Source organism: Curcuma longa, chromosome 15, assembly GCF_044706935.1.
Source record: "Curcuma longa cultivar G26 ecotype Majalengka, Jawa Barat chromosome 15, ITB_CL_G26_1.1, whole genome shotgun sequence".
NCBI lineage: Eukaryota > Viridiplantae > Streptophyta > Magnoliopsida > Zingiberales > Zingiberaceae > Curcuma > Curcuma longa.
Genome location: NC_133875.1, coordinates 6,475,396 through 6,489,387, shown reverse-complemented (window position 1 = coordinate 6,489,387; position 13,992 = coordinate 6,475,396). Strand labels below are relative to the sequence as shown.

The 13,992-nt window shown below is 33.1% G+C and overlaps 1 protein-coding gene across 6 annotated transcripts; it reads left to right on the top strand.

The window, feature by feature from the left end:
* Positions 1 to 291: 291 nt before the first annotated feature.
* Positions 292 to 13,029, top strand: LOC141846232 (uncharacterized). Of its 6 annotated transcripts, XR_012603324.1 has the most exons (7): positions 292 to 343; positions 951 to 1,369; positions 1,649 to 2,374; positions 3,170 to 3,279; positions 7,117 to 7,212; positions 7,308 to 7,395; positions 11,854 to 13,029. XR_012603324.1 is itself a non-coding variant. In XM_074734233.1 (4 exons), exons 2-4 carry the CDS (start codon positions 962 to 964, stop codon positions 3,212 to 3,214), a joined length of 1,179 nt encoding a protein of 392 aa, XP_074590334.1. In that variant the 5' UTR covers positions 292 to 343; positions 951 to 961; the 3' UTR covers positions 3,215 to 3,293. The 6 variants fall into 6 exon arrangements, 1 of the variants encoding a protein (XP_074590334.1); XR_012603327.1 differs by lacking the exon at positions 7,308 to 7,395 and having other exon boundaries at positions 1,649 to 2,204; XR_012603326.1 differs by lacking the exon at positions 7,308 to 7,395 and having other exon boundaries at positions 1,649 to 2,204; positions 5,725 to 7,212.
* The last annotated feature ends 963 nt before the right edge of the window (positions 13,030 to 13,992 follow it).

Below are 13,992 nucleotides of genomic sequence, written 5' to 3'. Positions count from 1 at the left end.
CTCCCTTCGCAAGCCATCCTCTTTACGACAACGAACGTGTCCCCAAAGCTAACTAACCAACGGACCGAACGTTTCGTTAATAATTATTTTGCCCTAAAGATCATCACGAACCGCACTACCTTAAACCAACGGCCAGGATCGGTTCTTCAGGCGCGGACTCGAGACCCACGCAAAAAAGGGGATTTGATAGGCCCTCGGTTCCACTTTAATATTTTTCTCCTAGTACGCACAATCGCAATTAATTGATTTCGGAGTCAGCGGAGAGGAGAGAGAGAGAGAGAGAGAGAGAGAGAACGGGATTGGTTCGATCGCTCGATCGCTTCGTAGTTCTTCACGGTGAGGGGTGAGTACTCTTCCGTTCGATGGCTTAATTGATTATCGCCAAGTTCCGATCCTGTAATTGATGCATTTGTTCATAACTTGGGGTTCTTTCGCGTTGGGTTTCTTATGATCAGTGTTTGGTGATTTTTGAGCGTGCGAGTTCCCTTCATTTTGTTTTCGGATTAGTTGCGATAGTTGCTTTTGCAAGGTAAAAATGTTTGGTTTATTTTTTTTCTTGGTATTTTAGTTTGATTGGAATTTTGATCGTGCATCGTTCAGTGTTTTTCAATATATATATATATTTGAAGCAGACTATGTTCTAAAACTGCCTAATTTTAGGAAAAAATTATTTAGAACTTGAATTTCTGAAGAGCAACTCAAGAGCAGGTTGCTTTGATTTCATATAGGTTATATCGGAACGATGTTTCGCCAGTGATTTCTGTCGCTTTCTTTTTCCTATTCGATGCGGCACGATGTGCGTCGGATTATTTTGTATTTAGGGTTTCCTGGTGTTTTTAATATTTTCTGCACCACTAGGTTAAGAACACAAAGAATCTGTTCTTTTGGAAACCATCGGATTGCTTTTCCTCAGTTCATTATTATTTATAATTTCATCTACTTTTTCTTAGGAATTGAGAGAATGCCTACCACGAGATTCAAGAAGGGGAATAAGGTGGAGGTTTGGAATAGGAGGGAGGTTCCCTCCGGCTCTTGGTGGAGTGCGGAAATCATATCTGGTAATGGGCACACATATTCAGTGAGGTATGATGGGTATCCGATGGACAGCAGTGTGGCAGTGGACAGGGTGCCAAGAAAAGCCATTAGACCGCGCCCTCCTCCCTTAGAGGACCAGAAGGAGCTGCATATTGGTGATGTTGTCGAGGTGTTTGACAATAACTCTTGGAAGATTGCTGAAGTCCGGATGATTATTGGTAATGGTTACTGTTCTATGAGGCTTCTTGGATCTTCTAGGAAATTTCCATGCCACAAATCTCGCATAAGGAGACAGCTATCTTGGCAAGACAACAAGTGGATGGTGATTCATAAGGTATCATGATGCATTCTTTTTTGCAAGTTGCTGTTAAGTCAATAAGAATGATGGTTGCTGTATTAGCATCCTTATATGTTGTTTAACTCTCAGTTGAACAACTTTGACCAACTTACCCTGCTATTGTTGATCTCCATTACACCAAATCCTTTTTGTCACTTCAATCTTTTGTGAATATGCTTTTTGCAACTATTAGGCTACTTATGCTGCCTGAGTATTAGGATCTCCTTCATGGTCATTTTGATGATGTTTGAATTAATTACTTTTTTTTCCCATTAGGATTTTGGAGAAGAAAGTGATAGACAACTAAGCAGCTCAATGAGAGGAGGGACGTCTATTTGCCATGTGCCTCAGTCATGTGAGAAGATGAAGACTTCTTTTGGAGATAAACATTTTCCGGCAGTTTTCTCAGGCAGCATAAAGAAAAGACCACTTGATATGCATATTCATGCTGACATGTGCAATGCTGGAAGAAAAAAGATGCGAGCAATCATGAAAGATGGCATTTTCCAGCAAGAAACTACTGAAAACTCATCAAAGTGTGCACTGAAGGTGGACTTTCTTACTTCAAGTAGAAGATTGCTTGGTGAAAAATACACAGATTGTTACTTAAACAAGAGAGTTGGTCCATCCAGAAATGAATCAGGAAGGAGCATGCTACGTTCAGATAAGGAAAAGAATCTTTTGAATAGTTCTGTACTTAATGCTGCTGAAAGCACTTCATCCTCTGTGGGTAGTTGTAGTGTCGACAGCAGTCATGAAGAATGTTATAGCCAATCTGATCATGCAGCAACTTCCTATGGTTTTGAAACAGACTCATCTTTTTCTAGGAAAGGTGACTTACAAGTACAAATCCATGAGTTTGAGTTGAGTGCATATAGGTCCACTTTAAAAGCATTCTATGCTTCTGGCCCAGTAAGTTGGGAACGAGAAGCAGTGATGACAAACCTTCGTCTAATGTTAAACATATCCAATGATGAACACTTAATGGAGATAAGGAATTTGGTAAATTCTGAAATGACTACAATGTCACTGTAGTTGACTAGAAGATATGCTTAGGTTTGAGTTACAAAATAGCATGAGTAAAACTCAAAATGTTTGATATGTACAAAGTTGAATTTAAACTATGTAGCCATCATTTTTTGTATTGTTAACATTTCACTATGAGAAGTACTCATGGGATGAATTTCTTCAGTCTAAATTTGCTTCAATTGTTTTACTATCTCACCTCATTTTATGGATATTTATTCTGAGAATATAAATGCTGTAGTAGGTACAAATACTATAATAAGTTTATTTTATTTTTTGTGATTGTAAGTTCTGAAAAAACTTATATGTTGGACCTCAGATGTCAAGTTACTTTGTCAAGAGGATCTTTACAAGAAAAACATATTTATCCTTATCAGCATTGCTTGGATTTAAAATCAGTGGGCTACTCCAATATTAGTAGATAATGCCTAAGTTGGTTACACTTGAAGTTAACAGTTTTTATATGGAAGCTAAAATGCCAATGTATAAGGTCAATTTATAAAAGATTTTATTTAGGCAAGCTGATGATTGACACATGGGCTTTACTTATATAACTTATTGAGTTTATAGGGTTGGGAATTGTCTAAAGACCATGATGATGGGAATCTTTTATCACTATTAGTTGGTCATGCTCACTTTTGCATGCTTTGTTGTCACGATGTGTAGGTTTTCTGCATTCCTTGTGGCACTAGTATGCTACAAATTCATTTGACTTTCTCGATTTTCTTTCTGTCTTGTTGACTGAATTGATACTTGTCATCCCTCTTCCAGGGCCAAAGATGGAGGCTTCTAAACTTTGCTTCCATAGGCCTGTGATGATGGTGGAATTGTCACTTTTGCTCTTCCATCAGTGGGTCAAGATATCCTTCTTATCCATATGGGTATATCAGTTTTGGTATTTCTATTTCTGTTTGTTCTTATTTCAGGCTTTTTTTTTTGCCTGTGATAATGCATTATGAAAGGATCCTTAACCAAAATGCACACAGAACATATAAACTGGTATTTGAAACCATTTATAATATCAAATATTTGATCTTTGATTTAATTGTTCATGTGGAACCAGAACAATTGTTTTTATGATGCATAATTAGACACCAAACTTTAAACATGTGTCTAGTAATAATCTATTACTTGATGCTGCATGGCAAGTATATTTAGCTTGGCACCAATTCTTGCTACTTGCTAGAGCAAGCTAGATCATGCTATAGTATTATGTACACAGGCAACTGAAAAGTACTTAGTTTAAACTTATTGACATTCAATTTCAGATACAAAATGGTTAATTGTATAGTGAGTTCTAACCTTGCAATAAAGGGATAATAAAACCAAGATATTCTGACTGTGTCGACATTGTATAAACATCCTTGGGTATTCCATTCAGAAGAAATCCAAATGATCTGGCTTCACATGATGACTTAAAGAACCTTCTTTACCTGGTCTGAACTGGTGCTTGATGTTCATGTCCGGGGAAGGGATACAAAACAGAGGGGAAAGAATAAGAAGAAAAAAAATAGGAATGAAGTGTATCATGCAGGTTATGGACGGAAAGAAAAAGCGTTATGCTAAGTCATATAAAAATAAAAATTGTCTGATGTGTATTAATATTATGCAGGGTATTAAAGAAAAATGCCTTGAGCCATGTTGACCCAATTGAGCCGACACACCACAGAGATTTAGGATTGTTCCTTCCCCTTTTGATCCTCTTATTTCCAAAACCAAATTTGAATCAAAATTTCATAAAAAAAGAACTTAAAAAAGGATAACAAACTGATCAATTTATAACATTCCTTACTAATAAGAGAACTTTTACTTATGTCTTATTAATTGGGGCCGCTACTAATACTAGATCAGTGTCTTGCATTGGATAGGAGCACCTGCTCCTGAGGCATCTGTATTTTTGTAGTGGTTAGTCCACACGCCTATTAATACATCTGACTTCACAAACTGAAGTTGAACTAACATAACTAGAATTGAAATCATGGTTGTCATAATTGGCTGATATCAGTACTGATTGCTAGAGTTAGACCAGCATTAGGAAAGACTAATCTAATCTTTCCCAAGAAATCAATCATTCCATACAGAGATTCAAAAAAATATTACGTAGAAATGAGTTAACACCATTAAAAAGTAGATTAAATTATTTAAAAGGTTGTTAAATCATGAATGAAAAGGATGTAGGTGGAAGTTTTGTCAATTTAAGTTTATTTTGACAAACTTGACCAATCTTGCTAACATTTTTTTTTATCAATCTTAGTATTAATATTAGTAAAGACGTGTGTGTGTGTGAGAGAGTCCCTGTGCCCTCATGAATTTTAGCTTAAATCACTAATTTCCTCACAGAATAAGATTGGTTACGAGATCAATAGAATGACTTTATCGTTGCATGTGATATACCACTAAGTAGACCAAGCATCTCATTCATGTCTTCTTCATTTAGTGTTGGGAGATCATATTATTGATCGAGAGTATAGAGTACCATCATCTACCAATATTGCCTCAAAACTCCTTCTCAGTTAAACCTAATAATATGAAATATCAAATAATAATTTGTTTCAGTAAATAATATATTAGTATATAATATTTTTTAATAACTTTAGATTAACAAATTCAATAGATTAATTTTTTGTTCTATTACTAAAAAATATAATAATATTTGGTATTTCTAGAATATTATGTTATTAAATAATAACAATAATATTCATTATTATATTATTAATCTAATAATAGTAGTACTATGAAATCATTGATAATGTACCTAATCAAATTAATTAGTTCTACTATTCGTTATTTGTATTTTTGTATTGTGTCATTATGCTATTTCATGTGGCATATTATATATCTTTATTATGATTAAACATCATTTGCCATAATTTATATCAAATTATTTATTTTTTCACTTTTTTCCTTGAAAAAATCCCAATAATTTCAGTTTCACCGGTCCTACCATTCTGATACAAGTGTTCGATTTTTTATTTATTTTTACTATGACCCTGATATTGGTACTGTTATCAATTTTGACAACCATGACTGCAATAGGCACATGTATAGGTACAAGTAGGTCTGAGAGCTGTGGTTTGATTAGTCAACATATGATGTATCTGGAACCTTAGTAGTAGATCATGCTTGGAACCATAGTAGGATGGATGATTGTAAGTATTATGAACTTTAATCATGGTTAAGGATAGACTCTCATGTTTTACTGAATAAATTTTTGGAATTGGATCTAAAATTAAGTTGGATTTTGGTTTACATAACTTGTGTTCCATAGAGTTTAAGTTTGTCTAGTTCAAGATGGGTTGAAACCAAGCTTTATATACTTTGTACAGGCAACGTACAACAACGACATGGGCGAAACATGTAATTTCAACTATGCCAGCTAATTTTGGTTTCAATACACAAGCGGCATGACACGTATTGCTCATTCTAATCAAAATCAGATGAAATTTCAAGCATAGTAACAGACTATGTATTAGAAAAAGGAGAGAAAAATCAATAGTTACTATGCTGCTGCTTTAGAGATATATTGTAATTGGAAACATTAATAAATCCTTTTGCATTATTGGGATTTTGAAATTGTAAAATTGCAAATTATTTCAGAGGGCAAAATTTGTGCATATGAACTTGCAGTATTTAGTATAACCATGAAGTTATTCTTAGCTGTTTCAATAAGTTGAATTCGGTTGTACAATTGCAGAATGTGTATAAGCAAACCATAGACATCTTGGGAGTTATTTATGGTCTAGAGGGAGGTCATTTGTCTAGCTAATGATCGGTATCTATAACACTGAAGCTTTAACTTATATGTTCCCAACATACTTAGGAAGTGTTTGACTAGTGGCAGCATAAAGCACAACTGGACAAAGAGTAACTATTTCAATGATTATCCTTAATGGTATAGTGCATATCCTATTCGACAATGTAGTATACATTCACTCATGGTGGCAGCCTCAGAAATATATTTGTCATTTGATCTCAAACATTTTTTATGGATTTGAAGAATATGATGTGTTATTGTGCTTATTAAAACTTTATTCTGGAAAGCAGTTATTCGCAGATTTTGAAGTTTTTTGTTTGTCTTTTTCATTCTTAGATCAGGAAGCAAATTTTCTGTGCTTTTGTCAGTACAAACTGATTTCGGTTTCCATCTAAGAAATGAAAACTTAATGGTTAGGTTTATTCTAGTCTTGGAGATCCAGGTGTTCCATCTTGACTTATGGTGAAATATACAAAGGGACTTTATATACAGTAACATCTAGCTGTACTATATTTGCAACGAAATTATTCTTTTCTTTGGACTACCAAGATTTTCTGAAGATCTAGCAAACCGCCATTTTAACTTCTATATAACTCCCTGACTGGGAAACACTGGCTGAAATATTTGACGGAAGCAAGAAAAAAGTATCGCCTTAGATATTTATAGGGCTATTATATAAAAAAATAATGAACAGTTTTTATTCTAGATGCAAATAACTTATTATTCTTTTTGTTGAAAATTTTCTAAAGTACAACCTAAGTGCTTTAGAGCTCCCTAACTATGCATGACAGGTGAAGATATCTGAGCAAAGTCAGTTACAATATTATGACTTGTAATTAAGTAGCTAACTTTGCAACACATATGTTTTCAGATTCCATTCCGTGGTGAATTCTATGGATAGTGAACCATTAATGGATAAACTTCTTTGTACGTTAGCATAAAGTAATGTTTTTCTCTCTGGCAGACTTGTACGTTAGCATAAAATAATGTTTCTCTCTGGCGGACTTGTATGTTAGCATGTTCACATTTGATATTGGTGCATTAGATCACAATTGCAGAGGTATGCCATCCTTTTTCACAGTTTTACTTTTGGATGTATTGCACATGTATATATATATTAGATGAAATCTAACTTTTATTTTATTCTCAATGCAGAAGTAAAAAATTGATCTATTGACAATTTTGTTCAGTTCTTTTTATTCTGGGAACAATTATTTGCCTGAGCTAACCAATGATTGCGCAAGTAGGTGGAACTGATTTTTAGTTACATTTTTTCTGTCCTCTGTTATGCTATGTGGAATTTTGATTATCCTAAGTTTATACTAGCTAATATGTTTTTTAAGAAAAAAGAAGAACATTTGATCACATTCGAAAGTGGAAATAATAAATTGCAAATTGACTTTCTTATGGTTAGAAAGAAGGATAGAAATATTTGTAAATATTGCAAGATCATTTCTGGCGAAAATTTAACTACCCAACATAGATTAGTAATGTTGGATATATGCCTCAAATATAATATCAATAGAAGAAAAATATATACGACTCTTAGAATTAAATGGTGGAAGTTAAAGGATGGGAAACAAAATATATTTAAGGAGATGATAGGAGTACAAGTATTAGGAGAAATATATGACGACTCGAATAAGACATGAGATAAAATGGTATCAAAATTGAAAATAGTAGCCTAGAATGTACTCGGTGAGTCAAAGGAAAAATGAACAATGTATAAGGTATTATATGCTTGTAAGAATGAGGAAAATTTTAAAAAATATATAGTAGCCAAGAAAGAGGCCAAGAAAGTAGTGAATGAACTAAGAATGAAACTTTTGAATGTTTATATTAAAAATTAGATATAAAAGAAGGGAAAAGAGACATTTAAAGAACAACTAAAGTGAAAGAGAGGAAGACAAGAGATCTTATCCAAATAAGATGTATTAAAAATGAATGCAATATGATATTAGTAAATGATGAGGAAATAAAAGAATGAAAGAGATATTTTCATCAACTTTTTAATGAAGGTTTAAGAGACTAACTTAACTTAGGTAATTTAAGTAGATCAAATGAGTATATAAATTTAAATTTTTATCGTACAATTTAAATTCTAGAAGTAGAACAAACTTTAAATGGGATGTAAAATGGAAAACAAATTGTATCAGATGATATTCCGATAGAGGTATGGAAGTGCCTAGGGAAACAAGATATTGAATGACTTACAAAGTTATTCAATCTAATATTGAAATTAAAAAAATATATAATTAGTGGAGGGTAAGTACTCTAGTTCCTTTATCTAAGAATAAAAGAGATGTACAAAATTGTGCAAACTTTAGGGGTATTAAACTAATGAGTCATACCATGAAATTTTGGAAAAGAGTAATAGAAAAAAAGATTAAGGAAGAAGATCACAATGACTGGAAATCAATTTGGATTTATGTTTAGAAGGTCGACAATATAAACTATATATTTTCTTAAGCAATTAATTGAAAGTATCGGAATAGAAGCAAGATTTATTCTAGAAAAAAGCTTATGATAGAGTCACAAGAAAAATTATATAGAAAATTTTAGAAAAGAGAGGTGCTAGCATAGTGTATATTGAACTAATTAAGGATATGTATGAAGATGTAACAACGAGAGTGAAGACTTCAGGTGGATTAATAGAACTGTTTCCCATAAAGATAGTTACATCAATGATCAACTCTAAGTTCTTATCTTTTACATTAATCATGGACGAACACACTGGACACATCCAAAATGTGGTATTGTGGTGTATGTTATTTGCAGATGATATTGTTTTGGTAAACAAGACACGTGAATGAGTAAATTCTAAATTCGAATCTTGATGGGAAACACTAAAAGGAAAAGGTTTTAGGCTGTAGAGTAAAGACAGAATATATGAATTTTAAGTTTAGTAATATTAGACATAATGAGATAATTGTTAACATAGGAGATGACGAGTTGTCTATAATTGAGAGTTTTAAGTATTTAGGATTATTTTTGTAAAGGATGAAGGAATTGAGAGAGATGTCTTACATATAATAGAAGCGGGATGGTTGAAATGAAGTAGAACGTTTCTTTGTGATCGTAAAGTACCTCTAAGACTTAAAGAAAAATTTTACAAAACTGTGATTAGATCTGCTATGTTATATGGAGCTGAATGTTGAGCTATAACTTGAGCACATGAGTAGACGCAGAGAGTTGCAAAGATAAGGATGTCAAGGTGGATGTGTGAACACATAATGATGGATAGAATAAGAAATGAAAATATTAAAAAGAAAGTCGGGGTTGCACATATTGAGGGAAAACTCTAAGAGATATAAACATATACTTAGACTATCAATAAATGTTCTTGGCAGGCGATGTGAAACTATGACAAATGTGCATATCAAATGAGGAAGAGGAAGACAAAAAAAAAGAGACTTGATTAGTAACAATAAAATAAAATAAAATTTATTTAAATATAAATGATGATATAGTAGAAGATAGAGCTCAATGGCGTAGAATGATCCATATAGTCGACTTCACTTAGTAGGATAAAGCTTGGTTGTTATTGTTGGTCTCACTATTCTATGAATCAGATTTATGTTGTGTGTCGATGTTCATGTATTCTGACCACTTACCCTTACCACAATCAGAAATGGTTTGATTTTAATTTTTCTTTGCATTTTCTTTAGCTTCATATGACCATTGACAATGTTAAAAGTGTTCGTAGGTGGGATCTCATCAATTTGCAACATAGCACATTCTATATGAGGTTTGTGTCAGAAAAGGATATTTTATATTAACAATGATGCTCTTAAAATTAAAATCAATCAATCTGTATAAAAGAACATTACACCACCACATATTATTATATCATATCATAGTTCACATGCAAGCTTTGAACACTTTTAATTGCATAATTGCATATACTGTATGAAAAAATACTTCACAAAAATACAAATCGTGCTGTGTGTCATGATCTGAGTGAGTGCGCTTTTATCAAACCTAGGAACAGTCATTCCAATGATGTGACAATTCCATCAGTAAGTCCCTCATGTTTGTCAAGTAATTGTGCCATCGAGATGCTAAATACCACTCATGACACATCCACATGCAACAGTCAGTATACAAGAGTAATACACACGTACAAGTATAATACTGAATAAGAATGATTTATTAAAATGGGGGAAATAAAAAAATTATCCTGCTAGCTAAGGTCTAATATAAAAAGACGACTTGATACAGTATGACACCATATTGTTTCGGTCATAAACCATTCCAAGGTTTAAAAGTTCAAGTCCAAAATTTTAACTTATTGCCAGAATGCTACAGTTTCGGTTCCATATCATGCTTTTTTAAATATAAAATATATTAATTAAAAAATATTTTTATTAATATTTGTGTATACTGTTTTGAATTTTTTTTAAATATAAAATATATTAATTAAAAAATATTTTTATTAATTGTACATAATTAAATAGTCTTAATTATAATTTTATTACAAAGGCATCAAATCCAAAAACATGCATTTATAATGGTTATAGAGATTGATCAATTTCAAATTCTATGATAGGGCATCAAGTTTGAGAGCTTGCATATATATATGGTCATGAAGACTCATCTTCAAATTATTCATCGATTAATATTATTTTTGTACTTAGAGAGTATGTAAAAATATTGTCTAAATTTTATATTGCATAGTGAAAGGATAAGGGGATGATGATTTATTATATATATATATATATATATTTAGATGAAGACTTTGATTCTCGATCTCTATTAACATCACAAAAATTAGAACACAAAAAAATCTTTTAAATACTATATATCTTATTTAAAAATTTTATATTTTAAATAGTTTTAAATAATAATAATTAATTAAGTTAAATTAAATTAATATTTAAAAAAATAAGATTGAGTAAAAGTTGATTTATGATCAGGTGCAGTGCACCAAGTAGACATGTGATTAGAATCAAGTAGGTTTAAAGAATATTTAATTTGTATTTATTTTGATTAGTTTAAAATTGAACCAAATTTATATATATAATAATTTAGTTCAATCGTTATAGTATATTTTATAATATTAGGAATTATATTATATTTAATTCTCTTTTTTAATCTTTCCTAGCAATCCATCTCCTCCATTGCATCCACTTCTTCTTTCGCTTTAATTAGGTATTTTTTTTTCTCTCTTAGGCTCTGTGTTTACCTTTATGAACAGATAAGGAGGGAAAGGAATCAACAATGGGAAAAAATAAAGAAAAAGAAAAAAAAAAGATAGAAACAATTGGAAAAAAAGAAAGGAAAACAAAAGAAAAAAAAATCCGGCACGGACGGTCATGGAGGCCTTGCCTAGCCTTTAGGCCTTTCGCAACAGCCTCACCAAGTTGCAAGGCCTCTTGCCTAGCCATGAGGCTTCTCGTGGTGGCCTTGCTTGGCTGCGAGGCATGGCCACTTCGTGGAGAGTTCGCGGCCAGGCGTGGCCATCATGATCTCGTGGAGAGCTCTGCCCGTGCATCGAAGGGTTTCAGTGTCAATCTGCGGCAGTACACTAAATTTCACCAGTGCTGACCCACATGATTTGGCATCTTATTCCTTGGCTATATCTATATCTTGAAATTAATTTCTTTAAACCAACAATGTCATTGTGTGCAGCTATAATGCTTGTTTCTATAATTCTTTTACAGTTTTTTCATACTGCCTCATAATCTCTGATGGTTACCAGGTTATGCTGCCTCATAATCTCTGATGGATACCAGGTTATGCTTTTACACTTCTGGAGATGCATCTAGTCTGGCCTATTTGTGCCTACATGTTATAAAAATGGTTATGTATTAGTTTTGGAACTTGTTAATTCATCTACTCTGAGCTACAACCGTTTACATATTCAAGAAAAAGAAATTTTAATTATCCTAACTATTTGAGTCAGCTATATGGATCTTAACCCACAAATGAGCTTTATAAAAGTCTGCTCACTAATAATACTACAAGTCAGTACCAGGTTAAAACCATTTTAACCTGTAGGCAGCTCTATCTGAACTTGAATCTCTTACAAAATTTGTAGTTTTTTTTTCTATATTTAATAAATACGATGTATAGTCTTTATTTTGTCAAATATATATGCTTTTGGCAATTAAATTAATACTGTTCTCGAACCAACATGCCTGGAAAGATATCCACTAAGGATTTTCCACATTATTTCTTTCAATAATTACTATTGACATTAAATAGTCAATGTGAATTGGAAGTGCTACTTTATTGATTGAGTTGAATTATTTCTATTGGCTTGTATCTACTTTTCGCTAGATTTCTTTCTCAACTAGGTGACTTGAGCTTTTTCTTTTTTCTTCTTTTGAAAAATGATATCATAGAGTGAATTCATCTATGCATGATGCATTAAATTTATCAGAAATTACATAGCTGTGATTATAACAAGAGCGAGACGGTCACAACAACAAATCAGATCATGAGCATCAACTGAAATATACTAGTGCTTCAACAACTACCTACCACAAGGAGTGTTCGACTACTACACCTACGAACCAGTTAATTGAGCTTTGTTGCATCAGTTAAAGTGGATATGACTGAAATTCACTGTGGCATTGACTGTCCGCCACTTTTTTGTTTTTGAAGAAACAGCAAACCTGCCTGATCTCAACTTCATTGCTGATTTATTTGATACTGGGTTGATCAGCCTTGCAAGACATGCATGGTAAACTAAAGCTTATTTATCAATTCATTTAATTTGGCAAGGCACATGCAACATATATAAATGTATTTGCCGAATGTATTGTATTCAGAAATGCTGATGATCGACTTGTACTTGACAAGGTGTTCTTGTAGCCACTTTTGTGGTACAACTGGTTACATTGTTACTGCTCCTTGTACAAATGTATCTAATTCTGGCTTTTAAGTTGGCTCTGAATGCTATTATTTAACTCAAATAAATTTTAAAAGAGTTAAGAAAATTCATAGAATTATGGCATAACCAGATTACAGATGCTGATCCTGGTTTAAATGCTAGTGCTGGACATTATATTAAATCAAGAAAGAACTGTGGGTATAAACTGTTGAATCTGCTGGTGCTCTGGATTCTTATATTCTTACCTTGAACTGCCTACTGTTGCAGATGCCAAGCAAGTACAGGTGAACTTTATTGTCATCATGCCCAAGCTGCCTTTGGAGATTGAACAATGTACTAATGGCTGGAGCATGTCGCAGTGCTTTTAATGAACTTTCCTACTTATTAAATGGGGTGTTCATTAATTAGAATGGCTAGTGACTTGTACAAAAGGCTGTAAATAAAATGGCTATGCGAAAGTCTGCACTAGGGCAAAGGTAATAGTAATTCCAGGTAAAAGATAAGATTATCAGCAGGAGTTGCCAAAGTTGACTGTAGTTGTTCCTTGCAGCCTTTTTTCCTTTTGTACCTTAGCGCCAGATCCCTTGGCAGATTAATTCTCAGGGATGGCATCACTGTGACTGACTTAACTATCTTGTGAAGTTGCGTCTTTATCTATATTTTCAGCAGATGGTTGTGCTGCTGTTGTTACGGAACCAAACATCGGCGCAAACACATTGTCTCTGTTCAGCATATATTCCAGCCGTCAAATGGCCTCTTGCTGTCTGTATACCTGCCTTTTGGTTGCCACAGTTACTGTGGCAGAGAATTATATGGTCGCAAGGGGGAGCCTCACATGGTTCTTGTGTTTATCTATTCTCCCATCATTCTGCTTCTGTGGATGGACAAACATATGGTAACTCAACCTTTCCTTGCCAATCCATATATACATCATATTGATTCCATTGCTAAACGTGTTAGAACAGTACTTCCATATGGGTAAACAAGCAGGAACAGCAGTGC